This window comes from Harmonia axyridis, chromosome 5 (genome assembly GCF_914767665.1).
Source record: "Harmonia axyridis chromosome 5, icHarAxyr1.1, whole genome shotgun sequence".
In the NCBI taxonomy this organism is placed as follows: Eukaryota; Metazoa; Arthropoda; class Insecta; order Coleoptera; family Coccinellidae; genus Harmonia; species Harmonia axyridis.
Window position 1 is genome coordinate 24,565,696 of NC_059505.1, and position 26,235 is coordinate 24,591,930.

Sequence of the window (26,235 nt, forward strand, 5' to 3'; positions counted from 1 at the left end):
ATCGTCGGCGTAGCAGATGATCTTTATTTCCCCGTTTGTTAGCTTGTATCCTCTTGCTGTCTTTTTCAGTTCTTTTATTATATCGTCCATTTTTATATTGAATAATTGGGGACTCAAGGAATCGCCTTGCCTTATTCCTGTTGGTGATGGTTTTCTTCTGTTAGACCGTTGTTTGTCATTATCCTAGTGGATGTTTCATGATTTAGTTCCTTTACAATCCTTACGATATCACTGGGAACATGTTTCTTCTTCATGATACGAGTGACAGTTGGACTCGATCAAAAGCCTTCGTCAGGTCTATGAAACATGACATGGGCTTGTTGTACTCTATGGACTTTTCTATTAGCTGTCGGACTATATATATTGCGTCCAGAGTTGATCGGTTTTTCCTAAATCACTACTGCTCTTCAGAGATGTTTGTGTGCCGCTGTATCATATCCGTCAGAATTCTTGTTCTCCTCCTCTTCAGCACACCCCAGATTTTTTTCTGAGCTACAAAAGGTCGTGTTCCATCTCCGAAGTGAATCGTTTCTAGTATTTCTGCTTTATGTCTCTGATCTCCTCGTGGACTCCTCTCTTCTGATGTTTTTTTGCCTCTGTATCTGACGTAGGCTGACCATTTTAACTGTAAACTCAGCTATAATGGCTTACTGATCTTCTAAAACCAATATTAGTTAAAGCGCCTTATCAATCTTGTAAGCTGGTATAGACATTTCAATAAGGATTTCTCATCGATTCGCTTCCCCCATATCTGATATTCTCCATGGTCTTAAACAACCTCAATCCATTACTTCGATGCATGATGCTGCTTTTTCAGGAACAAAGTCCCATCTTTATCAGCACCAGTATTGGCGAATCTTGATTTCACGAAATCAACTAAACTATGTATTGCTCATACTGTGGGAAATATTATTCCCCACGGCGCGGCACTTCGCCCACACATCGCTTGGTAGACCAATGAAATTGGGCTGTTGAGTCGTTTCTATGGAAACCCAATAAATTAGCACATACTGTCAACGAAGACCATTTTGATTTGAATCAAGTCCATAACTTGAATTATTGAAATTTGTGCAGTTGTAGGAAAAGTATAGTGTGCAACATGTGGAGAAAGTCCTTTTCTCGCTCGTGTGTTTGCGGCACTCGCCTTTTAGGCTCGTGCCACAAACTTCCACACTCGCGAGAAACTCGGACTTTCCCCACTTGTTGCACAATGTACTATTCTCCACATGTTGCACACTATACATTTCCTACAACAGTACAAATTTCAATAATTCAAGTAATGGACTTGATTCAAATCAAAATGGTCATCGTTGACAGTATGTGCTAATTTATTGCGTTTCTATAGAAACGACTCAAAAGCCCAATTACATTAGTCTACAAGCGAGGTGTGGGCACAGTGCCGTGAAAAATAATATTTCCCACAGTATGAGCAATACATAGTTCTGAAATTGAGTAATCTAAGAAAAATACGCTACTTTTCATAGCAGTTGTAGGAAAAGGAACTTTTCCCGGTCATTTTCGGTATCGAAAAGTTCCAGAGCTAAATCGAGTGTACTAGATTCACGGTCGAGACTGATCATGCCTCGCTAACATACCTCCATAATTTGTCTAATTCCTCCGGTCGATTAACTAGATGGGCTGTAAAACTTGCCCAATATGATGCCCTAATAAAACATCGTAAAGTTTCTCTTAATGTAGTAGCTGATGCTTTGTCGCGATCGGATACTGAGATTCAATTATAGATGTTTCCACGTTTCAACCAGATTAATGGTATAAATCTATGTTGAAAAGAGTTAGGGAGAACCCTGAATCATATCCGTCTTTCCGAGTAGAAAATGAGATACTTTCCAAGCATATTTTATCTAGGGATAATATTATATCGAATTCAACGGATTGGAAGAATTTGCTTTCAGCAAATCGCGTAGGAGTTCTTCAATTTTATCATGATAAGCAGACTGCGGCTAATTACGGAATCTCTAAAACCCTATCAAGTATATCTGAATTAAACTATTAGCCAAAAATCAGAATGCATGTGATATTAATTTTCCTTTTCAGTGCATTTCGGCTGGTTTACTAGGTCCCTATCCGAAGTCCAAAGATAGGAATCTTTATGTATTAGTGGTGTTCGATGGGTTCACAAAATTTGTGTTAGTTCAACCCATGCCTGTTGCTTAATCAAAAAGAGTTTTGAAGTTATATAAATATAGATAATGGTAGTCAATTTATTAGCAGAGAATTTAAGAAACTGATGGAAAATTACAAAGTTAAGAAAATATGTTATATCTAGAATTTTTGAATGTAATAAAGCGATTAAAGCAGTTCATTTCCACTATTATATTCACAAAAGTAGAGGACAATTTCAGTTAATTTTTCAATTCGCTAAAAACTAGACTTACCTTGAGCTCTGCCCAATTTTCTAAATTATGCACTGCTTTCAGATCAGAGCTGCTAGCCCAGCTGCTAGGAAAAGCTGTTAGAGCTTCTGTTAGCGCTGGTTTGTTCCCAAACCAATATAGTGGACTGTAGATATGGTTTGGGTTTTATGAAATATCTTAAATGGTTGAAACAAACACTGGATGTTTTATTGCAATAACAAATATATAAATATACAATAAAATAGTTGACCCGGATGTAAGCAGAAATACCTTAAATATGAACAGGGTAATTTTAGATCAATACTAGCACATGGAGAACATAAATTATAAGTTTGGTGAATTGAGTGCAAGTGGCTGATTTGCTTCATATAACCCGGTTTTGAAGAGTCTTGATCATCCCCTATCAGTCTCACTCAGGAGGTCTGGATTCGTTCTTGTACGGTAGATTTTGCTCACGTTTGGAACAGCTTGAACAGCTTCTTCATTCCTCTGGGCAAATAAAAAAAATTGAAATTAAAAAGAAGGGTAAACAGATAGAGCTATATTTTCACTTCATATTGTTCTATTGTTACCAACTTACACAATTTTAAGAAAAATCTGTTCAGTTAAAATTAATTTTGTACTTTGATCTGGGTTTCAAGAGGGTTATGTTGGATTTCAACCAAAGAATTGAGGATTCCAATTCTAAATCAACCCTTCGATTTCCTGGATAGTTGTCAGTTATCTCAGAAATTATTATTTCATTCCTTCTTCAATAGTTAAGTGATACAATATGATATATGTAACATGATTTAATTATTTCATTAATTTCTGTTCACAAATATCAATTTGTAAAATTATGTGCAATAAAAAGTAATTTAATGTTCGTTGAGTATTATTAATGAATGCAATCAAGGACTCATAAATTGAAGAATAATTAATTTGGTTGCAAAACCTAACTGAAATATCGAATGAGCTGTAATTAATAATACAGTTTTTTCACAATTTTCTTCACAAGTTTTCATTCAAACTGTGAAATCGTTTAGAAATATCATGTAAGGTACCAAATTCGCCGAATCAACCTCGTTAGTTCCAATGGCTATCAACCGGGTCGCCAGCATCAACATTTCAAACGACTCTACGCAGTCGTCATATCAGTCTTTTCCTTTCTTTGTCTATGATGGATAATAACAATCATGCACAAACTAATCTTAGAGACTACCAACTAGAGGGATATTATTGGTTCGGGCTATTTTAGTACCGGCGTAGTTGGCAAGTCGGTCGGTTTCTGGTCATCATTTCTATCGTTTAGGTATGTCTATTTTACGTCTAGTTTACATGCTTCACCATGTTCGCTAAATGTCATTCAGGTATACGCCCCCACAAGCGCCGCTCCAGAAGAAGAAATCCAGAATTTTTACAATACTCTAGAGGGGTGTATTAATAGCATTCCAAAAAGAGAAATCCTGATAATTATGGGTGACATTAATGCTAAGGTAGGAGCCACTGCTAATGATGTGGGGTTGAGAAACATTGTAGGACACTATGGTCTTGGCAGCAGGAACAATAGAGGAGAACGCCTTATCGAATTTGCAGCGGACAATAATTTTACTATAATGAATACAATCTTCAAACACCACCCAAGAAGATTGTACACCTGGACATCCCGTAATGGAGAATACCGTAACCAGATTGATTACATTTTGATCAAATCAAGATGGAGAACCTCAATAACCAACACGCATACATTGCCAGGAGCCGACGTCATGTCAGACCACCAACTTCTTGTGTTTTACATGAAAATCAGAATGCGTAAACCCATAGTCACAAAAGAAGCCAAATGCATAGAAGTGACTGAAAAAGACTTATTTGTTCAATCGCTACAAGAACAACACTGGCACGAACAACATAGCGAAGAATGGAACGTTGACGATCTCGGGAGGTCAGCCGTAGGTATAGCTTATCAAAGACGCTGTAAGCGTATCACAACCCAAACCCAACACTAGACCTAAAAAGAGGCACACTAGAACGACATCCAGTAAAGATGTCGGCTGATACCTGGAACTTAGTCGAGAAACGTAGAAACCTAAAAGCTAATGGTGCCACAACACAAGAATTTAATGCTATGAGTTCCAACATACAAGCCGCCTAGACCATAATACAGCGCTACAATCTATATGCATAGAGCTTGAACGACATTCTCAAAAGTTTGAAACCAAGAACCTACACATGAAAATCATACTTATAACCCGTCAATTCAAACCAAAGACTTGGGCCATTGAGAATGTATCAGGAAAAACTATCACAGAGATAAAGGAGATTGTTGGCGTCTGGAAAGATTATTGTGAGTCTCTTTTCGAAGACAAGACAGCAGACATTGCGGCGATCCAAGTTGAAGTGTATGAACAAGAGCCAATGCCACTGAAAGATGAAGTGCGCGCCGCCATTAAACATCTTAAGCTCTCAATATTCCCAGATCAATTGAAACTGGCGTCAATCAAACCGATTTTTAAAAAAGGAAACCCGGATGACCTTGGTAATTACAGGCCAATAACTTTATTACCGGCATTTTCCAGGATTTTCGAGCTTGTTATGTGTTCCAGACTGATTACTTATATGATTGAAAATAATCTTTTTTCTCGATTCCAACACGGTTATCTGAGGGGGCAATCAACAAATACGGCCATTTACCAATTCGTGAACACAATTTTAGATAATTTAGAAAATAAAAATTTTGCCTTGGGCATATTTATTGATTTGAGAAAGGCTTTTGACTGCGTTGATCATAATATTTTGCTTCAGAAACTACAAAAATACGGTATTCCGTATTTTTGTACCTCTTATTACCTCTTATTAGAGGTAAAGCGTATGAATGGATAAAATCATTCCTTTTCGGTAGGCGACAATAGGTTGTTATAAATATAATAATATAAAATATAAAATCACAGACGTCGACATAGGAATAGCACAAGGAAGTATGATAGGTCCTATTCTTTTTATTATTTATATAAATGACCTCCCATTATCATTGAACAATTATTCTATAACGAATTATGTCGATGATACCAATGTTTTAATTAACGCAAAGAATATCAATGAAATGAATGATAGAGTAGAAGAGTGCTTTTTAAAAATTAGTGAATGGTTTTCCATGAATAAATTATCCATAAATGAGTCTAAGACAAATGTTTTACTATTTCGCACGAAACAGTCGCCAATTATTCCAAGCAACATCACTCTTGGTAATAATGTAATAATGCCTGTATCACATACAAAGTTTTTAGGTGTCCAAATTGAGGAATTCTTGAACTGGGACATTCGTGTAAATAAAATGTGTTTAAAATTAGCTTCCATTGGCTATGGAATTAGAATGGTTACTCATTACATGAATGAATAAACACTTAAAATCTTATATTATGCAAATTTTGAGTCGATTTTGAGATATGGAATCATTTTCTGGGGAAGTAGTTCTGGAATCCAGTCAGTTTTTGTTTCACAAAAAAGAGTAATTAGAACCATATTCAAGATGGGGTATAGGGATTCATGTAGAGGTAAATTTAAAGATGAAAATACTTTGACAGTTTATGGTTTATACATATATGAATGTTTAGTTTTTGTTTTAAAAAATAAGGATGGATTCAATGTTGGGGGAACACATAATTATAATACAAGAACGAAAGATTTGTAGGATTTCACGTATACCTACTTATGCGTTTCGTCCCTGGCACACACACCGGACTCATCAGTATGACTTTGGTATAATTGTGTGTGCCGTGTCACAGACGCTTGGGGAATTTATTATTATCGGGAGCCGCCGGGACTCGAACCCGGCACCTTGTCGCATCTCGGTGAGTGAGTCTACAGTCTTAACCACTAGGCTACCGACTGCGGTGTTTATTATTGTTGCTATGTGGTGCTTTATGAGAAGCCGCCACATGACTCCCTCCCCAGTGACGTAGGAACGAAACTTATGCGTGTTACGAGGTCAACGGTGCAGCCGGGTGATTGCCGCCTAATCAGAGCTGCACCTCGCGGCATCGTGCGGACGGTGAATGCCGCCTATTCAGGTCCGCTATACCGCGGCAGACCAAGGAGCACGTATTGCACGTCATGGGAATGGGCGTCTAGAGTTTCGTTGGAAATTGCAGATATATGGAGCAACGCATCAACCTTCTGCTTTCCAGGACACATCGTTAAGACGGCCATTCCCATCACGTCGGGCTAGCGTGCTGTGTTGACGGAAACACGAGGCTCGGCGTATCATCGACTCTAGTGTCCGATGGACACCCCAGTAGCCGTAACGTTGAGCGGGGCAGTGCGTCGCCTCTGCGCTCAAACGCCGCAGCTTTCCGCCATCACGTCGGGCTTGCATGCCGTGCACGACGGAAACACGAGGCTCGGCGTGCCATCGGCTCTAGTGTCCGACGGACACCCCAGTAGCCGTAACGTTGAGCGGGGCAGTGAGTCGCCTCTGCGCTCCAACGCCGCAGTTTTCCGCCATCACGTCGGGGTCACCAATGTAGGATTTCACGTATACCTACTTATGCGTTTCGTCCCTGGCACACACACCGGACTCATCAGTGTGACTTTGGTATAATTGTGTGTGCCGTGTCACAGACGCTTGGGGAATTTTTTATTATCGGGAGCCGCCGGGACTCGAACCCGGCACCTTGTCGCATCTCGGTGAGTGAGTGTACAGTCTTAACCACTAGGCTACCGACTGCGGTGTTTAGTATTGTTGCTATGTGGTGCTTTATGAGAAGCCGCCACAGATTTAATTTATCCCCAACATAGATTATCTATTTTAGAAAAGGGACCTTATTATATGAGCATAAAATTTTATAATAAGTTACCTGATAATTTAAAGAACTGTTATAATTTAGGAAAATTCAAAAGGTTCATAAAGAATATATTAATTGAATTGGAACCATATTCTTTATGCGATTATTTCAGATGTGAGAATTAAGTTTAGTTTATTTATGCAATTGTGACGTCATTTCATTTTTTATGTACATATTATATGTAAAATTTGGAAATAAAGATAGTTATTGTTATTGTGTTAAGCGAAATAAGGCTGTGGGTTTTGATGAGATCGCGATCGAAACAATACAGGCTATGGAAGAGATCGGAGTAGACATACTGCAAACAATCTGCCGCCGAATTTGGGATACTGGAGTTTGGCCGAACGATTGGTCTCATTCTATTTTTATTCCACTCCATAAAAATGGATCAACAAAAAAATGCAATAACTACAGACTAATTTCCCTCATATCTCACGCAAGTAAGATAATGTTGCATATTATCAACACGAGGCTTCAAACTTACTTATCTCGAGAAATCGCCTCCGAGCAGGCTGGTTTCGTGGAGGGCCGAGGTACAAGAGAACAGCTACTCATAATGCGACAAATTGTCGAGAAGGCTCGCGAATTCAACATCACTCTCTATATATGTTTCGTTGACTTCAGAAAAGCTTTTGATACCTTCAAGTGGTGGAAACTGTGGAGAGTCCTGAAGGAAATGGTTGTACCACAACACCTCGTACATCTCATTAGACGTCTATATGAAGATGGCACAGCATCAGTTCGAGTTGATGATTTTGACTCCGATTGTTTCAAAACGCAAGCTGGCGTCAGACAGGGCTGTATATTGTCACCGCTATTATTTAACATATACACAGAGTACATCATGCGGATAGTTCTCGAGGACTGGAACAAGGGAATGTCTGTGGGAGGACGTAAAATATCAAATTTAAGATATGCAGACGATACTAATCTCCTAGCGTCAACCAGAGAAGAAATTGAGACTCTGCTTCGTCGTCTTGAGACCACGGCCATGGACTTTGGACTAGCAATCAACCGCGATAAGACGAAAATGATGATCGTGGATCGTGCTGACATCAACCAACCAGATGTCAAAGATATAGCGGGATGCGAGGTGGTTAACAGCTACGTGTATCTGGGATCGAAGATCACCAACGCTGGAGGTTGCGAGGACGAAATCCGAAGACGTTGCATCATTACTAGATCCTCAGTGAAAAAACTCACTAAAATTTGGAAGGACCACAGAATAACCAGAAACACAAAAGTTCGACTAAGGAGATGCCTGGTCTTTCCAGTCTTTCTATCTATCGAATAGTTATTATACTAATTTATCGAATTCCTCGATCGATTTACCTTCTTTTCTGGAATTGTGTTGGATAGAAAGCGCTGATGCTGATTTCAAAGTTAAAAGACAATTTTTTCTATCCAAAACCTATAATTCATCTATTTTAAAATGACTTTTTGTGGAACGAAATCTTTTTTTTTTCTCAACTTAATGAAGAACTGTTCTGTAATGGAATAACTTTATTATTTTTTCTGAGAAAGCCACAATTGTTAATTTGCTTCAATCCTCATCATAGTTATTAACGATTGATATATTTGAATATCTTCATTGGTGTATCCATTTTATTATTCAACAGAAGCTCTTCTTCTTCAGTTTTCTGTTTACCCTCGCTTTAGAAATTCAAATAATTCCGAATATGCCCATTTGAGTTTTATGAAATGAAAATAATAAAAATGAAATTTTTTTTTTCAGAATTGACAACTCACAAGATTACAGAAAAAATCTATCAGTATTCGACATCACCTAGAAAGTCCATCGAATCAAATATCACTGTCTCATCAGAATTCATCAAAATCGATCAAGATATGTTATGGCCTGTCAAAAAAGAAGCGGTTGTCGAAGGTGATTTTGTCATAGGTGGACTTATGATGGTACATGAGAGAGAAGATACAATAACTTGCGGTCCAATAATGCCTCAAGGTGGCATTCAAGCTTTAGAAGCAATGTTATATACTCTAGACCAGATCAATTCTGAGAAGAATTCGCTTTTACCAAATGTAACTCTTGGAGCACATATTTTGGATGATTGTGACAAGGATACATACGGTCTTGAGATAGCGGTAGATTTCATAAAAGGTGAGTAGAACTTATAGATAAATGAATGTCAAATATGTCTATTATGGAATGAAAATTATTTTCTAGCCATTATTGTGTGAAATTATTGAGATAGTCAGAAAAAATAATATAATTGAAAAAAAAATTAAATAAACATGTAGGCCTATCTTCTAGATTTTTTTATGAATTCGATAATTTTGTCTCACTCACTATATGATTATGGAATTGAAATATTCAAAGAATACTTTATACAGCAACAGCGAAGATACCTGTTGAATTAGATATCATACCTACGTTTATACTTTCGTTACTCGGTTGTCCACCAATATTCTTGCAAGCAACCTTGTTGTTTGTATTCACTTTTGAACCCAGTATGTGAAAGCCTAATGAAATTTCATTTTTTCAAAATGTTCTCGCAAATTTTCGAGGTAAATTAAAAAAAAATGTAGATTAAATTTAAAATCCGGAAATTGATAAATATATTTAATGACGAACCTAACAATTGCGCAATAAGAGCAGAATTTGGATTTGTTGTTCACTTTTCACATTTTATTGAAAATATTTAAACATTGTACAAAGACAAAAACCAACAAAATATGGCAATTATTCATGACATAATGTACCTTATGATAATCTCTTTATATCTGATAATAAAAATAAATGCATGTCGAACGTTAAGGGAATGACTTTTAATAGAAAAGTTTGTGGATTACCCAGTTCATCTAAGGTTATCTTGAAATAATTGAACAAATTTTTAGAAAACGTTTTACCATGTTTTCGCAAACTTTTAGTTTCATTTTTTTTTGCAATGCCGAGAAAAATACTCCCATACCTTTTCTTTCAGCGCAGATCTTAGTATTGGCAAGAACAGTATAAAGGGTGTTCCAAATATTTTGTGCTATACATATTATTAATAATTCTTTCAAATATCGTATATTTTCCTCTCAACTGAAAATATTGATAAAGAAACCAAGTTTCAGGTTTGGAGACCCAGAACAATTAGAAAATTATATATTAATTATTCCAATGAACAGTTTTTAAAAAAATTCCGAACTAGTTTTGTAAATACTTTCTTGAAAATAATAACTGTTGAAAATCAAACATTTTGATGAAATTACCACACGATCGATGTTACCCAAAATGTGTCTATTTTCCACACCCTTGTGTGGAGAATGTTGGAATAGGTAAACCCCTAATCTTTTAGTGGTCTAACTTTTCCATCTTCAATTTGTGTAGAATTGGTTGACAATTGCTATTGAATTATACAAACATTGGAGTGCAGAATCGAATCGGGGCACGGATTTATTAGTAGCAGTCGAATCTTATCCCACGAGACAATATCCTGCTCCTGCACAAAATTCGAAAAATTGTAATGCCATCACAACGAAATGATAGACCGATGTGTTCAGAGACGAACACTCAAAATCGACACTTCACTATCTTCAGACATTCAGATTATTATCGTATGACTGATTCTGTAGCTATATGAAATCTAAGAACATTTCCTTTCACTGGAACTTTTTAGAATGAGTAAACTATACGAACATCGGAGAATGCATCATTAAAAATTTATATCGCACTTTCGAACTGAGAAACACTGAGGTAGAGAAAGATGAGATGGGATAAAATTTTAATCAAAGAACTCTTCTAGATAAAAAGTGGGGGATTCAGACTTGATCGATGAGCCTTCTTTATATTCCATTGGATATTCTTAGGATGAAAAACAAGGGCGTAGATCTTTTTTTGTCTTGGGGGGGTAATCGAAAAAAAATTTGTTGACGTCAACGTTTACTCATATCTGTAATGTGAAAAAATGAAATTTGATAACGAAGTTCGAACCAAATTACCCGAAATAATATTTTTTTATTACAAATTCGGTAGTTCTTACCTTATAGGGGATGTTCCTTAATTAGAGTTACGGAGGAAAATGAGAGATTCCTTGGATAATTTAAAGAATAAAAAGTCCCATGAATATGAGCTCGCAAACGCTTTGTTTTCGAGATACTAGTGTTTCGTACTTGTTAGTGATGCTTACATCAGTTCATCAAATCTTTATTAATCTTCGCTATAGAGTGAATAAATAAGTACCAAAACTCATAATTAATTAATTCATTACAGCTTACTAGCTGGATCTTTATAATAATTTGGATTTTCCTGAGGATTACTAGAGAGCTGTTTGAAATTTTTTTCTCGAAATCGATAGCAGATACGATAAAATTATAACAAGCCAAAAAGTGTATTACATGACAAAGTTTCTTTTTACATTTTTCCAAACTTCTAGCGGTTAACTGAAAAATAGTTCTAATGCCCGCCACTCAAGAGGCGTTTTTTCGAGCGTTTGGAAGCAGGCGTCGAAGAGATTCCAGTCGGGCAGTCAAGATCATTCTCTGATTTACAGTCGTGCGGCCGTGTCCTGAACTGTCTGACTGTAAAATTATCCGAACGCTCGACTATGGAAGCCTCGTGAGTGGCCGCCTTAAAGGCACTCTTCCAAAAAAATATATCACCCTACGGATTTGCATTCAAAATTAGCATTGGAATATCTATGGCCAATTCAAATTAAATACCTTGTGAAGGGAAGTTTCTATGAGATAAAAACTTAAACTTTAACAAGTGTTTGAGAACTCATGTTATACGACATTTTTTTTTTAAATGATCCGAGAAATCTGTCATTTTCATTTGTACCTCCAATTGAGGAACACCGTGTAGATCCAATCCAAAACTGATGTCTTCACAAATAAATTGTAATTTGAATGGAACAGAATAAATGTTACAACACATCCCACAATTTTTCCATGTGAATTAATCAGTTCAGTTCTTTGATAACTACAGTATTGAAATTTTATGACGAGAATGATACAAAAAACCGAAAACAATGGGTTGTGTATACAGATGACGAATCCAAAAATCACAGATGGCAAATAAAAGGCCGACAAAGCGGATAGAAAGGAAAATAATAAACCTCGGACGTGCTCGTAGTGCAATAAAAGTAATCATCTTGAAAGCGATAATAAACTCATAAACCGTAAAAAGGTCCGATTTTTTACTGCCGTGTGGATTTGGAAGAAAAGTAAAATGATTATTGGTTCATTATATGAGAAATGTTCGTTCTTCGTCTTTGTGAGAATTCTGCAATTTTATATTTCGGAAATCATGGGGGAGGGGTAATTACCCCCAGTATCCCCCATTTCTACGCCATTGATGAAAATACGCGAAATATTAGCGTTGAGGATATCTTAGCTTGATTATCTGCGTTGTCACTTCCAAGTTCAAATGAAAATTGACTTTCTTTATTTTTCTTGCATTCTCCATTTGATGTATGAATGATTTTCATCCGAAAGTGTTACTAAAAGTTATGCAAATTTTTTATGAGTATTGATTTTTTTTTCATTGCACTAATAGGATATATAATTTTCCTCTGTAATTATGGGACAATCCAGGTTCTCATCGATTGGATCCGGAATAAGATCCAATATTATTATTAATATATTAATAGCAAGGGGCTTTTTGAGTAATACCATTGCAAGTTGAAGTTGCTAGCCGACGAAAGAGCTTTATTATTTAGCAGCTATTGAGAAATAATATTGAGAGAGCTCAAACGAGAATGGAAGAGAAATTGATTGGGGCAGTGCATGGTTCCCCATCTATGTGTTTTGACTTTTTTGATTCGTATTGAAAGTTTAATTCAGAAAGGGATACTAGAATTTCCAAAGAGAAAAATTCAATTTTATTTAGTTCTGGAGGAAATTGGGGACATAGTTTCACTTTGAATTGATAGCGATTGACAACAATTAAAAACCAACAGTATTTAAATGATCTGATTATTCAATTCAGCTATATACAGGATGATTAAAGTTCGACTTCCTATTATGTTTCTGGTAAACGGGGCCTATTTGGAATCTGACGAAATATGATATTGATCAGGATTCTCTATTCAGCTGAAATATTTTCGATGCACCGACACTTTCAGTTATACAAGAAATGTAAAAATTGTTTTGAAGAAAAAATGTTTTCTCATTTACATCTTAGATATTATCAATCACCCCTTCCTCAAGTTCTGGTATAAGTGCTAATAGTTTCCAAAATATTGAAAAAAAACGAAAAGAAGAGTAAATTTCCATGATCACAATTATGTGAATAATTTCACTGTAAATGTCTTATGCGTAAAATCGATTCACACTTTTGAAGTAGAATGATGTAGCAATATCTTGCATCTCTTGAATTCGAAGAATATCATCATATTATGGCGAAATATGTGAACAAGATTTTCATAACCATGGAATACAACTCTTAGTTTTGTAGTTGAACTCCCTGGACGTAAAATCGGATGGTGCGTAATGTAGTACTGAAAGATACCAGTTGAAGGAACACAAAGTGTGAACTAACTCTTAATAATAATAAAACGCGTTTCATTTGTAATAATCTTCCAAATAGGTTTTTTGTTTTCCGATGAGCTTATTAGTTCTTCGTTTTTCTGTTTTTTTCAATGCTATATTCGAGTTGTTCTTTACATTGTCGTACGCTTTGTGGGCATCAGTGGATCACGTTACCCTGAATATTGTATCGAGTACTTCTAGTTGACGTTTGAATTATATTACATTTTCATCTGTATTTTTTCATATATTGGTTATTGACCACCTCTTTTTCTTTGAAGAAACTCCAAGGCAAAGTTAATTTTCAAATGATGTGTAATAAACCCCTTCTTTTTTGGGGGTATAGCGGCTTTGCACTGACTACATAAAAAAAATTATGTTATTATAATATTCCTCAGAAAGAACTATTTGAATAATTTTAATGTGTAGGTATAATGAAAAAAAATCGGAATTAATCTTGGGCTCAAATAATACCTAGTAAATTTAGTATTTATGTTATGACAACAAACAACAAGAAGAAAAAAATTGATTAAATACTCATCAATATATGTTTTTTACTTATTTATTTTTTTGTAATGTCACCATTACCATAAATCAGCAGAATTTCGCTCAATATTAGGAAAAAGTAAACTAAAATTTTTGACCTGTTTTTCCCTCGTTACCGGAATCCTCTTCGTCTGGTTTAGATAATCCTAAGTTTGTTCTCCACTCGAGATATTTTAAAAAATACCTATATTTCCACTCTGCCAGAAATATTATACTTCACTTCAAACTGATTTTTTCTTCTTTTCCCGAAAACCGAGCAGACCGTACAACCGACTTTTATGAGTCCCCGATCGATACTTTTTTCCGTTGCCCATTTCTATTGACTTCCTTGAGTCCCCGATCGATACTTGTTTCTTCCCGTTACTATTGATTTCCTTCATTATCCGATCAATACTGCCTTGTCTTTCAAATTCATATCTCTCAATTGATCTATTATAGAGAGGCTTAGTTGAGGGAATTAACAGCTATTTCATGTTGTTTTTCTCAGAAGAATTATTCCGTTCAAGAATATTAGATCATCATCACTGCGTATTTGACCTTGGAAGACAAATTTGAAAATGTATTAACCACGTAATTTATGTGGCATTCATGATCAATATATTTGAAACCGAGAGGAACTGCTGAATGATCGAATTATGAGTTGTCAATCATTCGAAACTCTCACACTGCGTAGAATTCTCAAGGTTTTCCCAATTTCCGATTCATTATTACTTCCTCCTCCGAAAAAGTTCTGGCATGGGTTTCCATAACTTTTTGTTGTACGTTATTCAAGGTCGGATTCATTACTTGACATTACTACTTGAACTAAGACAGCCACGTCCCTCGCTTGGTCTCTCTCATACACCCTCTTTCATACACCCTCTTTTTGTTTCCGACTGAACAGTAACGTCCAATTTGGCAATCAGTTGAGCAACGTAAGCAGCGGATACAATTTTTTCAGGAGGTCATTCGATAAATAAAGCCGCTATTTTTCACGCAGAGTCGTTATTTTAAAAAATTATTTTATCTATCTATCTTCTACAGAATACACAATTTTAATTCCAGTAAAAATCTACAATCGCTTTGTTTTTTATATACTGAAGTAAATCAGAAACATGGTCCGTCTAGTTTTTGGGACAGGAAATGAATACTTTCGTGGACAAAAAATTAACAACATAGTCAACATAACTACTCAATAACTCTGAAATGTGTCGAATAGGTACGTATGATATTCTCAAAGAAACTAATTCCACATTGCCTCTTTCAATATTTTCGTTGTTATATCATTATAGCTGGATAGTTAAACCTCATTTAAGGGGAAAAATACTCGGAAAAATAGCACTAGATACGATTTTCAGAATTAGTTATCGCAACACCCCTCATTTCTATTCAAAATCAAGGGTGTGTGCTCCCCTCGTTAGGGGGTTCAAGTTGCAGGGATGAAAAAAGCGAAAAATTTGTTGCCCCTGGAATTAGAAATCGACGGGCCCGAGAGATTTTTCACATTTTCGAGGTTTAACATTTCGTTGGACCACCCTGTATATGTAAATGTAAACTTTCATTCCTATAGAAGTCATGTCATGCAGCATAAATTATTCTTCGTAAGAATCGAATTTCAGCGGAAACATTGTATTATATTAGTGAACACGAAGAATCAGATTTTATCATTGTTCATCAGTTCGTTCAGATGTTACTCAATCCGTATCCAGAAGATCCAATTACTTCGACTCCACTCGATTCGTCCTTCACCCTATTGTGGGGATAATTATGGAAGATTGGGGTGCTAGGTATTTTCAAGTCTTCATTTGAGGATCTAATTAAACTCTTAATTATTTCACAGATCGTACAAGCTTGAAAACATCCCATTCCTTTATGTATTCGGCAGAGAATGACTAACGAATAATTCAATGATAGTTTTCCCTCCGAGTTGAATGAATTAGGCAGATCTTTTTATTAATTTCATATTTCACTGACGGACGTTCGTAATTTACCAGGTCATTTCATATTCGTGGAGAATTCTTCAACTTGAGAGAAACAAAAGGAACAAAGATTAACGAGTTCACTGACAGATGTAATCGTTATCATTCATCAATTTGTCTTGCGTCAATGTTAATTGCATTAATGAAAAAATTAGGTGAAAATTAGGAACTACTGACGTGAAGCCAGGAACTTCTGAACGCTTGTTCATTATTGTGTGCTTGGAGACCACAATTTCTGTGGGTATTCCTTCCTGAAAATATTCGACATCATTTGAGTGATTTCCTATATTATATTATAATTTTTTTTTTGGTTTATTATTCTCTTTATTGTAATAGAATGTTGTATAACGTATAGGAGAAATCATTGATGAATGGAATAAAATCGAATTGTTTATTTACTCAAACAAAATTTCCTATATATGTATGGAGACTAGACAGATAGATTCTGATAGATAGATAGATTCATTAGTATGACTCACACAAAAAAAAGTGATGAGTGTTAGGAAAGTTCCTTGGTTTGTTTCGGAGGTTGTTTCGGAACTATTTGACTGATGTTCAGCGTGTCAGTCTGGGTGGTGTCTTGAGTCAACCGTAAAAGGTGAATGCTGATATACCTTAGGGAACTGTTCTGAGTTCAGCAGTACAGTTCCCTACAGTGCCACTCTCCTAACACTCATCTCTCCCAACCTATATAAAAGAAGACTATGAGGCTTGCGTTAAATCCAAAAACAATGCCAATACTTTGTTATCTCCGTTCAAAGAATGAGCAATTTTCTGCGTGAGCTCCTGAATAACATCTGATGTTGACATGCCCTCCCTGAACCCAAATTGTCTATTACTCAACAAATTACATTCACCGAGGAATGAATAGAGTCTTATCTTCAAACACTTCTCAAAAATTTTCGAGAAACTATTGGTCAATGATATAGGTCGATAGTTCGTCATCTCACATTTATTTCCAGACTTAAATACAGAAATTACATAGGACTCCTTCTATTCTCTCGGTACATTTCCACTCAAATACTAAGTTAATAATATCTATCTTAAATCTAATAATATCTTTTTTAGTGAAAAATCGATGAAAAGATTTTATGAATATTGATGTGATACCATCGGTTTCAGGACTAGCGCTGATTTTTAAAAACGCTATGTGAGCAATTATTTTTCTTTCATCTACTGGTTGAAGGAAAATGGAGGACAGATTGACAGGAAATTGCGACTAAGAATCATCACAGGATATAGCTATAATTTCAGCAAGACGTTTTCCAGTATTAACGAAAAATTTGTTGGATTCATCTGTCTTTTCCACTGAATCGAATATTGTCTTTCCGTGTTCATCTTCATCTTCTTCCACTTACGTTAGGACTAAGGTACTGTGTTTGCATCAATGATCTTCCAGGCGCAGTTTGGATGATGAATACCATCTTTCATACCATCTTATAGGTGGTCGTCTAGGTAGTCTAGAAGTATTGGGCCTTTTATCCTTTGCTATCTTAGCCAACCCGTCACCTGGCATTCTATCTACATGGTATCTCCATTTCATTCTTCGGTTTCATGACCATCTTACCACGTCCGGGATCTCACATCGTGTTCATCAATTAATTAACTAGTTACCGAGGTGTTACCTTTAGTGTTGTTATGAATTTGATTGATAGTTTTCCAAATTGTTTTACCATCATTACCGGCAAGTTCAAATTTATGTTCGTAATAAGAATTTTTGGTGTTTCTTATTAATTCATTCAACATATTCCTGTATTCAGCGAATATCCGTCTGTTCTCAGCACTGTGCTTCGTCTTCAACGTAGATTTCATTTTATCCCTATTTTTATAGATTTTATTAGTCCCATTGTGATCCAAGCTTGCTTTTTTATAAATATTTTGGTAAATGATTCTAGTATAGCTAGATTTCTGTATGTACTCACTTCAAAAATCCGACAAACTTTGTGTATGCGCTCTGTGGATTCAGTTCATCTAAAACATCCCGCCATTGGTCACTAATCAGATACGATTAAAGTTTTTCATAATTCATAATTAGTTGTCTTGATACATCAGGAGGGATTTCGACCGTCATCGACTTAATTAACTGACAAAAAACTTGACCAATGTTCCGTGATTGATGTCTAAACAATGCCATGGTTTCAATATTAACTTGTTCCGCAAGTTTGATCTAATTACAACGTAAATATGATCGATAAGGTCGCCGTGGCATTAATTTCTCTAGTGGTGTTATTCAGTTCAGGGATATATCCGTTTTCTCCAAAACATGTCTGATATGACAAATAGTTGAGGGAGTTGGAGTCCCCGATGTTAATATTTATGTCTCTCAGAAAAATCTGTACGTCACTTCCAAGTTAATTCCCGAGGTATTCATTCAATTCATCTATTATATTGAGCTACATTAGTGGATGGAGGTCTATAGGAAGCTGTTACCCCATATTTTTTCCCATTAATTTCTGAGGTTAAACGTAAAATATTTGTCTCTTCAACTTCAACTATTCGAAAATTCACATCCATAGACAGTTTAACATAAGCTAATCTTACTAATCTACCTTCATTTTTATCAATTTTAGAATTATTATAAAATACTTCATAACCAGGTATATTATAACCTTTGAGTTATTTTCTAACTTCATACAAACTATCAAATATATTTTTTTTTGCTCAAAAAATTCCATTCCAACTATATAAAAAACAATATAAAACCAAAACAAACCCTAGTAAATATGTATTTCCAATAAAAATGCAAAATTGAGTACCAAAGATTCACCCGCCTTGATGACAAGTTATACAATACAATATAAAATGAATTCAAATAACCACTTTTCATTTTTTGTTATCACCCACTAACTATTCTGCTTTTAAACGATCAATATCCACCTTCTTCTTCACAGGTATTATTCCCATTTCAGTTTTTACTTTTTTAACTTCGTTCACTTTTCAGACATTCTTATATCCAAGTCCATAACTCTCTTGTTAAATCCTCCTTCATAACAATTTCAGCTCCTAATAAGAATTTACGTGAAGACATGAATTCGTTGCGATTATATTCATTCATAAACTTTATTAATACGGGACCAGTCTTATTTTCAGTTTTCTTTCCTAGTCGGTGGCATGTTTTTAATAGTATGCTCTATCATCTGTATATTACGATTTCTACCCAAAGTGGTTTTTTCTTCTTTTGGATCTGAATTGTTTTTTTTAGGAATTCTAAATACAATAACATTTTTTTATTCTCTTGCTATAACTGTTCCAGTTTAGACTCGGATTCTTCAAGTTTTGATTAAATTTCGTTGAACTCTTTTTGAAAACTTTTTCTACTTTCATCATAATTTTTGCTGTTACTTTTCCAAATAATTATCCAATACAGGCATCACTGTTTCCTTAACAATTTCAATTATTTCTGATTTACTTTCTCGAGTGAGACCCATATCCACAATTATTTTCTTGGGCAGTCCTGGCCTTAAATTTTGGCCGTTATGCATGGGCTTCAAGTTTTTTTTATGGGATCATTTCGTACATTCGTACATTGTCTGCTTGAAACGCATATTGAGTGTTAGATAGTTCCATTTTGGGGGGATCATGACCCTCTTGATCCCCCCGCCCCCGGGACCGCGCTTGATTGAGAAGGAGCAATTTCCTGATAGAATATAACTCTTTAAAATTCCTGAAAATATTGAGATTCTAACTCAAAGAATACAAATGTGAGGTGGGGTCATTGTTCCTTATCCTCGTCACTTTGCTGCATTCACAAAACCTGTTTCGAAGAATTGCGATGATGAGTCAAGGAAAGTGCAATCGGTCAAGGTCAAAATTTTTCTATGAATCCGTCATTTATATAAAATTCAAAATATTTAATTTTTTTTTTCAAAAAAATTTTACTTAGAATGATGTAATAATATATAAAAAAATAATAAAAAATGATTCAATTATTTTTTTATTATTATTTGAGTGTAGATCATTCAGAAATCTTTATTTTTTTGGATTGTTTTTAAGAGGGAACACACTTGACTGATCAGTTCAAGACGAAATAATGACTGATTATTCTTACAAATCACCGATTTGATCTAAATAGAAGGGAATTTTTAATTTGCGAATGATACAAAAAGGGTGGGTAACGTTTCGTTTTTCTCGAAAGAACTGATGATATGGGGAAGGTGACTTTCACTGATAGCTATATTTTAAAATTATTCGTAAAAAAAGGTGTCTCATTCGTTTTGGAAGAAATGGTCAGTTGAGTATCTGCATCAGCTTCATACTCGCGCAAAATGGCATAAACCTGTTCAAAATATCGAGGAAGGCACATAAGTTTTAATTGAGGAGGAATTTGCCGCCACTAAAATGGGTTCTAGCTAGGGTAATAAGGTCAATGACGGGATCAAACAATAGGGTTCGTGTTCAACCGAACCGGAAATAGAGATCCTTGTACTTCCTAAAACCAAGCTCTGTCCATTGCCAAAGGTTGAGTTTTTTATCATTTTTCTTATTTCGGAGGGGGAGGATGTTGAAAGTTAATATTTATCGTTATTTATTTTGTAATTGATTAGAAAAGTGGGGTGTCTGGTCGGTCTGAAAGAAAATAAGTGGACAGATATACAGGGGTATATTTTTTTCGTGATTCGGAAAACGAATACAATATTTTGGTATTGGTGCAGCGGGCGCTATAACTATAAACTAGTTTTTCTTTCATTCAACAATTCAACAACAACGTTAGTAGGAAGAAAAACAAGGCATTTTGACGCACCGCAAAAGGAAGAGGCATTCTTGAATACTCGTAAAAATTGGTTTTAACAAGGTTTCTAGGGTTGATCTACTTAATTGCAAATAACTGGTTAAATGGATATAAAACTCTTCATTTCCAACTGAAAAAACTTCATCTATATTTAGATAATGGGAATACATCTTTGATCCTTGCATTGAATATTAACACAGTTTTGCCAAGACTGAACGATTTTATAATATCTATCTATCTATCTTTACAATTTCAATATGAAATCATTCAGTCATGTGGAACCTTTATTTGAATGTTTTTCAATATATAACTTATGATAATACAGGGGCACAACTGTTTTGGTGTAGAGGTTTTTTGAGCTGAATCTATAAAAATTTGATGTCCTGAAATCAAATAATGTATTCGTTTTCACCTAGGAGCTCAACTTTTTAAGATATACATTTTTAAAGAAATATGAGTTACATTTTTCAACTGAAATCCGTAAATATAGTGAAGAAAAGTAGATACGAAATTCTCATTTTAGTTATACAAAATACAATATTATGTCGTACATACATAAAAAAAAATTGAAAAAATCAAATGGTCACTCATCACATTGGAAGCTTCTTTTCCGCGACAATCTTTAATGTTTTTTGAAACAGTCCCTTTGTAAACTCCAGAATCATCCTTGGTAGCGGTCCTCCATAACTTTAATATCTTGGTGAAATCTTCCACCTTGTTCCTCACTCAAGTCTCCTGAATTTTCTGGGAAGTGGTCTAAGTGGCTGTGTAAATAGTGTACTTTAATACTCATATTGCAGTATTTGAAAATTTTAAGCATCTTGTTAACCATTTCAACATAGTTTTGAGCTTAATGTTCTGCTAGAAAATTTTCTACAACTGCAACAAATTATGTCCAAGCCTCTCGTTCAACTTGACATCCATTGAATTTATGAAGGCTGGATCCTTAACTGTCTTTTGTGGGCCGTCAAATCTCCCTGCTTTGAGTTCTTCTGTGCTCAACTGATGCATTTTTACCTCTTTATATGCAAAAAATGACTCATTCTTATCAAGAACATTTACAAGTTGCTTCATAACCCCAACTTTGAATTTTACGGGGATTTTCTTCTCTTACTTACCCGAGTTAGGGAATTAAACGGATCAGTTCAGGCATCTGATAGGCAATAGTTCCACTATTTATAGATTTACCTGGATTTTATTCAATTATAGACTGACAATAAAACCATTGCACCGGGTTTTTCACTATAATTTGACCCCCCCTTTAACTATGTTACTAAAAGAGGTACAAAAAAATATTTTCTACAAAAGTTTCATGAAATCGACTCGTGTTTTTTAAAATGATTTCACAAAACGAAATATATACAGAGTGGGCAACATATTGATAGCAACTTAATTTTTTCAAATGGAATACCCTGTATATTTTTCTGAATTTGACTAGCTCTTTTTCCCTGGTTTCGAATATATATAAGTTTGGCTTATCTCTCTCAATTTGAGTACCACACAGTTTCAAATTTTTAAAACTACCTGGCATGCTCAGTAATCAGTTTTCAAGTGTTAGGCTACGATAACTCAAAATGCCCTTTTTTGAGTTATTTCGTTGGCAACGATATGACATACGTTTTTCACTATAAATTGGAATTGGATGATTTGGATGCAACTCCATATATTCTCTCCTTGTAGCTTTCATATTTTTATTGTTTTTCACATACATATTTCAAATTGTTCCGCATCTGTGTAGTACATATTTGATAAATATGAATATGACAAACGTATGTCATATATCGTTGCCAACGAGATAACTCAAAAAGGGGGTTTTGAATTATCGCAGCCTTTCACTTAAAAACTGATTACTGAGCATTCCAGGTGGTTCTAAAAATTTGAAACTCTGTGGTACTCAGAATAAGAGAGATAGGCCAAACATATGTTGTGTATTCGAAACCAGGGGAAAAGAGCTAGTCAAATATAGAAAAATATACAGGGTGTTCCATTTGAAAAAATGAAGTTGCTATCAATATGTTGCCCACTCTGCACATATTTCATTTTGTGAAATCATTTAAAAAAAAACTAGTCGATTTCGTGAAACTTTTGTAGAAAAAAAATTTTTGTGCCTCTTTCAGTAACAAAGTTAAAGGGGGGGTCAAATTATGGTGAAAAACCCGGTACTCTCATAAATGAATAAACTGAATAAAACCCACATTGATAGATGAGTTGATGTATCTGAAAAAGTAAAGCTGATAGAGAAAAACGGATTGCATGAACAGATTAAACGTCCCAAATATAGTCGAAATCAGCTCTAAAATTCCATGCACAAAAAAAAAATTTTTTTTGCTCTGTGAATAGAATAAGGCCAAGTTTTTTCATTTAAATGCTCATTCCCTTTTTTCGTTACGTAGTTCCTATTTTTTTTTTGCGATGAATTAGGTAATGAAGAATGAGTCGAAAATAAAACTGCCTTGGGTGTATTGAGCCTTTATTGAAAATTCGTGGTTTTTGTTATCCGGCTGATCCAATATGTGGAGAACAGCATGACACGGAAAAAAAAAATAAAGGTGTTCATTACAGTTCGGAAAAGCCCCCGACTTCACTATAAATCCTACAAAAAACTAATAGCCTTGGAAAACCTCACCTAATACCCAAGTTCCCTAATTCGTTAAATGAACTCCGGAAGATATCTGGAAGATTGACTGGATAAGATGGAGTGTGCTAAATAGACCCATTATCACGGCCTGTCGAATTCGGCATGTAGGATTATGGCATCAACTTGTATTTACTGCCTAAACATTCGGTTTCTGCTCAGGCTGAATTCGCATCCATTCCGTTGATAAATACGTATGATTCTCATGCCAGTGGCAGCTGCTTCCTGGAACTGAAAGATCGGATTATTTACTTCCCCACTTAGTTGTTGAACCTTATTGAATAAGACGAAAATGTTTCAGATTCGAATAACGAGTTTGCATTGAAAGTGGAGGGAAAAAAAAAGACATTTTCATTGTCTGTTCTTTAAGCGTTCGAATAGGGCGGTCTATTTTCAAGGCGTAAATCCATTTCTTCACCAGGGTATGGGGAAAGTTGATGAAAAAAACAGGCGTGGCCTAATGAATATTCCCATACTAGTACCTATAAAGCAACTGAAACACATATGATTCACAAGAAATACAATTATTTTCAATAAGGTTCTCCTGAAAATGCAGTGGCGGATTGACAATTCTTGAGGCCCTACGCTTAAAAACTTTCGGGGCTCACTCTTCTCTTCCAATTTTTCAATTAGAATTCACTTTTTATAGAACAAACATAGAATTATATTGTATGTATTATTATATTATATTATATATTATACTATTCATTCACAAAGTACGTATACATCTTCGAATTACAATACATTCAAAACCACATTACATTACGGTATACATTATAAATGTATACCGTCAAAAATTACCCGGCTTGTCTAATGAAAGGAAAATCCATTCATAATTAATGAAAACTAAAACAATTTGAAAACATTAAAATTCATCTAGTCTGTATATAGTCCTCGATATATTCTTTTCCAATAGTAGATTCTTGACTTCTTTAGTAAAGCTCTATAATTTCAACTCCTTCAGATCTTCCGGCAGTTTAATATACAGTTTCAGGCAGATAAAATTTGGACCCTGTAGTGTCTTATTAATTCTAGCGCATGGAAGTGCGAAGTTCTGCTTTTCACGAGTATTTTAATCGTGATAGCAAGAATTTGTCCGAAATTTGGCCCTGTTTTGATGGACATACTTCACACAAGTTAGGTAAACAGTATTTACGGTAAGTATCTTCCCCAGTTTCAAAACACTACGACAGCTGTCAGTTTGCTTCATTCCATATACGAGGCGTGTATTTAAAGTAAGGTCTCCATTAATTTTTTTCACATTAAATAACATTTATTTACTAAGTTTTGTACATTGCTGTAAAGCTTGAAATCTAAGCTATTTTTCTACGTAATCGGCATTCACTTCGATGAGCTTCCTCATTCGTACGACAAACTTTTGTATCCCCTCCTCGAACCACGATCTCGCCGCCTCGCGCAAGAACGAAATGACCGCTTCATGAACTTTCCGTAATGAGTGACGTTGTTTTGTTGGCCTCATGAGGACGCGCGTTGTCGTGATGAAGTCGTACTCCTTTTGTCAACATCCCTCTTCGTTTATTTTGGATAGCTCTCTACTGCACACATCTTGGAGTTTTTGGGCCGACTCATTGAGAGTCAACCTGCGATCTTTCAGCACAAGCGCCTCAACTTTCCGCACTGTTTCGTCCGAGTGTGACGGCCTGCCGCTGCGCTCCTCGTCGTTCGTGATACTTTAACAACACAAGTTATAAATGTTTCTCTAACGGAGTTTGTTTTGAGTAGGATAATTCTGAAAACTGAAAAGTTAAATTTCGGCATCATGTCTTCTTACCGCCCTCCATCAACTGATGCTTCTGTTTACATTCGGGATGAATATAATAAAACAATGGAGAAAAATCCTACCTATTGAAATATTTTTGGGTGATGTAAATTTCAATTTACCAGAAGATTCATCATAATCGGATGTGACAGATAACACTAATATGTTGTGTGAACATGGTTTAATTTCCTACATTAATGAGGTAACAAGGTAAACCGAAACTTCAAAGAGTATGGAGGATATAATGCATGAATGACGCTGTCTCTATAAGACCAAGGGTAATATATACGGCCTTCACTGATCATTATTCCATATTTGTGTCATTTAGTTCTGCAATAGTTAGTTGTTCTATAGGATATCAGAAAAAAATATATATAGTTATTTTAATGGACTGAAACGACATTTAGGTAATGCAAGCTGGGAAGAGGTGATGAGGGCTGAGGAGGTGCAGTTAAGTCACAATTGAAGGATGAAGAGGGGGTGAAATTACAAACAATGAAGAAAAGTACAATATTCCAGGCAACACAGTGAACACACGTCTGTATTATTGAGCTAAGATTTAATCAAATAATTACGAAAACATAAGATGGAAAAAATTGAAATTAATCTGAATCTATTCCAAGTCATCACAACACGATATTATGCATTTGAGGACATTTCTCAAGGGTTATCTCTTCTTTCTTGTTTTCTAAAAATGTCGTTAACACGGTATCAATTGAATGAGCTGAGAAACGCGACGGCACACTGATAAGAAAAATTATTATTATTATTATTATTGTTTCAACAAGAGTAGAGGTACAAATACCTATAAACTCAATGAGAAAAAAAATTAAGACGTATTATTCTCGAGGTTGGGTAATCCATCGGTCATATCCATTCTTGAAGGCGTTGGTGGAGGTTGCATCTACAAGATCACTCGGT

General features: G+C 35.3%; 1 protein-coding gene across 1 annotated transcript in view; it reads left to right on the forward strand.

The window, feature by feature from the left end:
- LOC123681202 (metabotropic glutamate receptor 2-like) overlaps window positions 1-26,235 on the forward strand; it is a 393,937-nt gene that overhangs the window by 19,079 nt on the left and 348,623 nt on the right. The window contains exon 2 of the mRNA XM_045619452.1: window positions 8,931-9,314. Coding sequence (XP_045475408.1) covers window positions 8,931-9,314 — 384 coding nt within the window. The remainder of the gene's footprint in view (window positions 1-8,930; window positions 9,315-26,235) is intronic.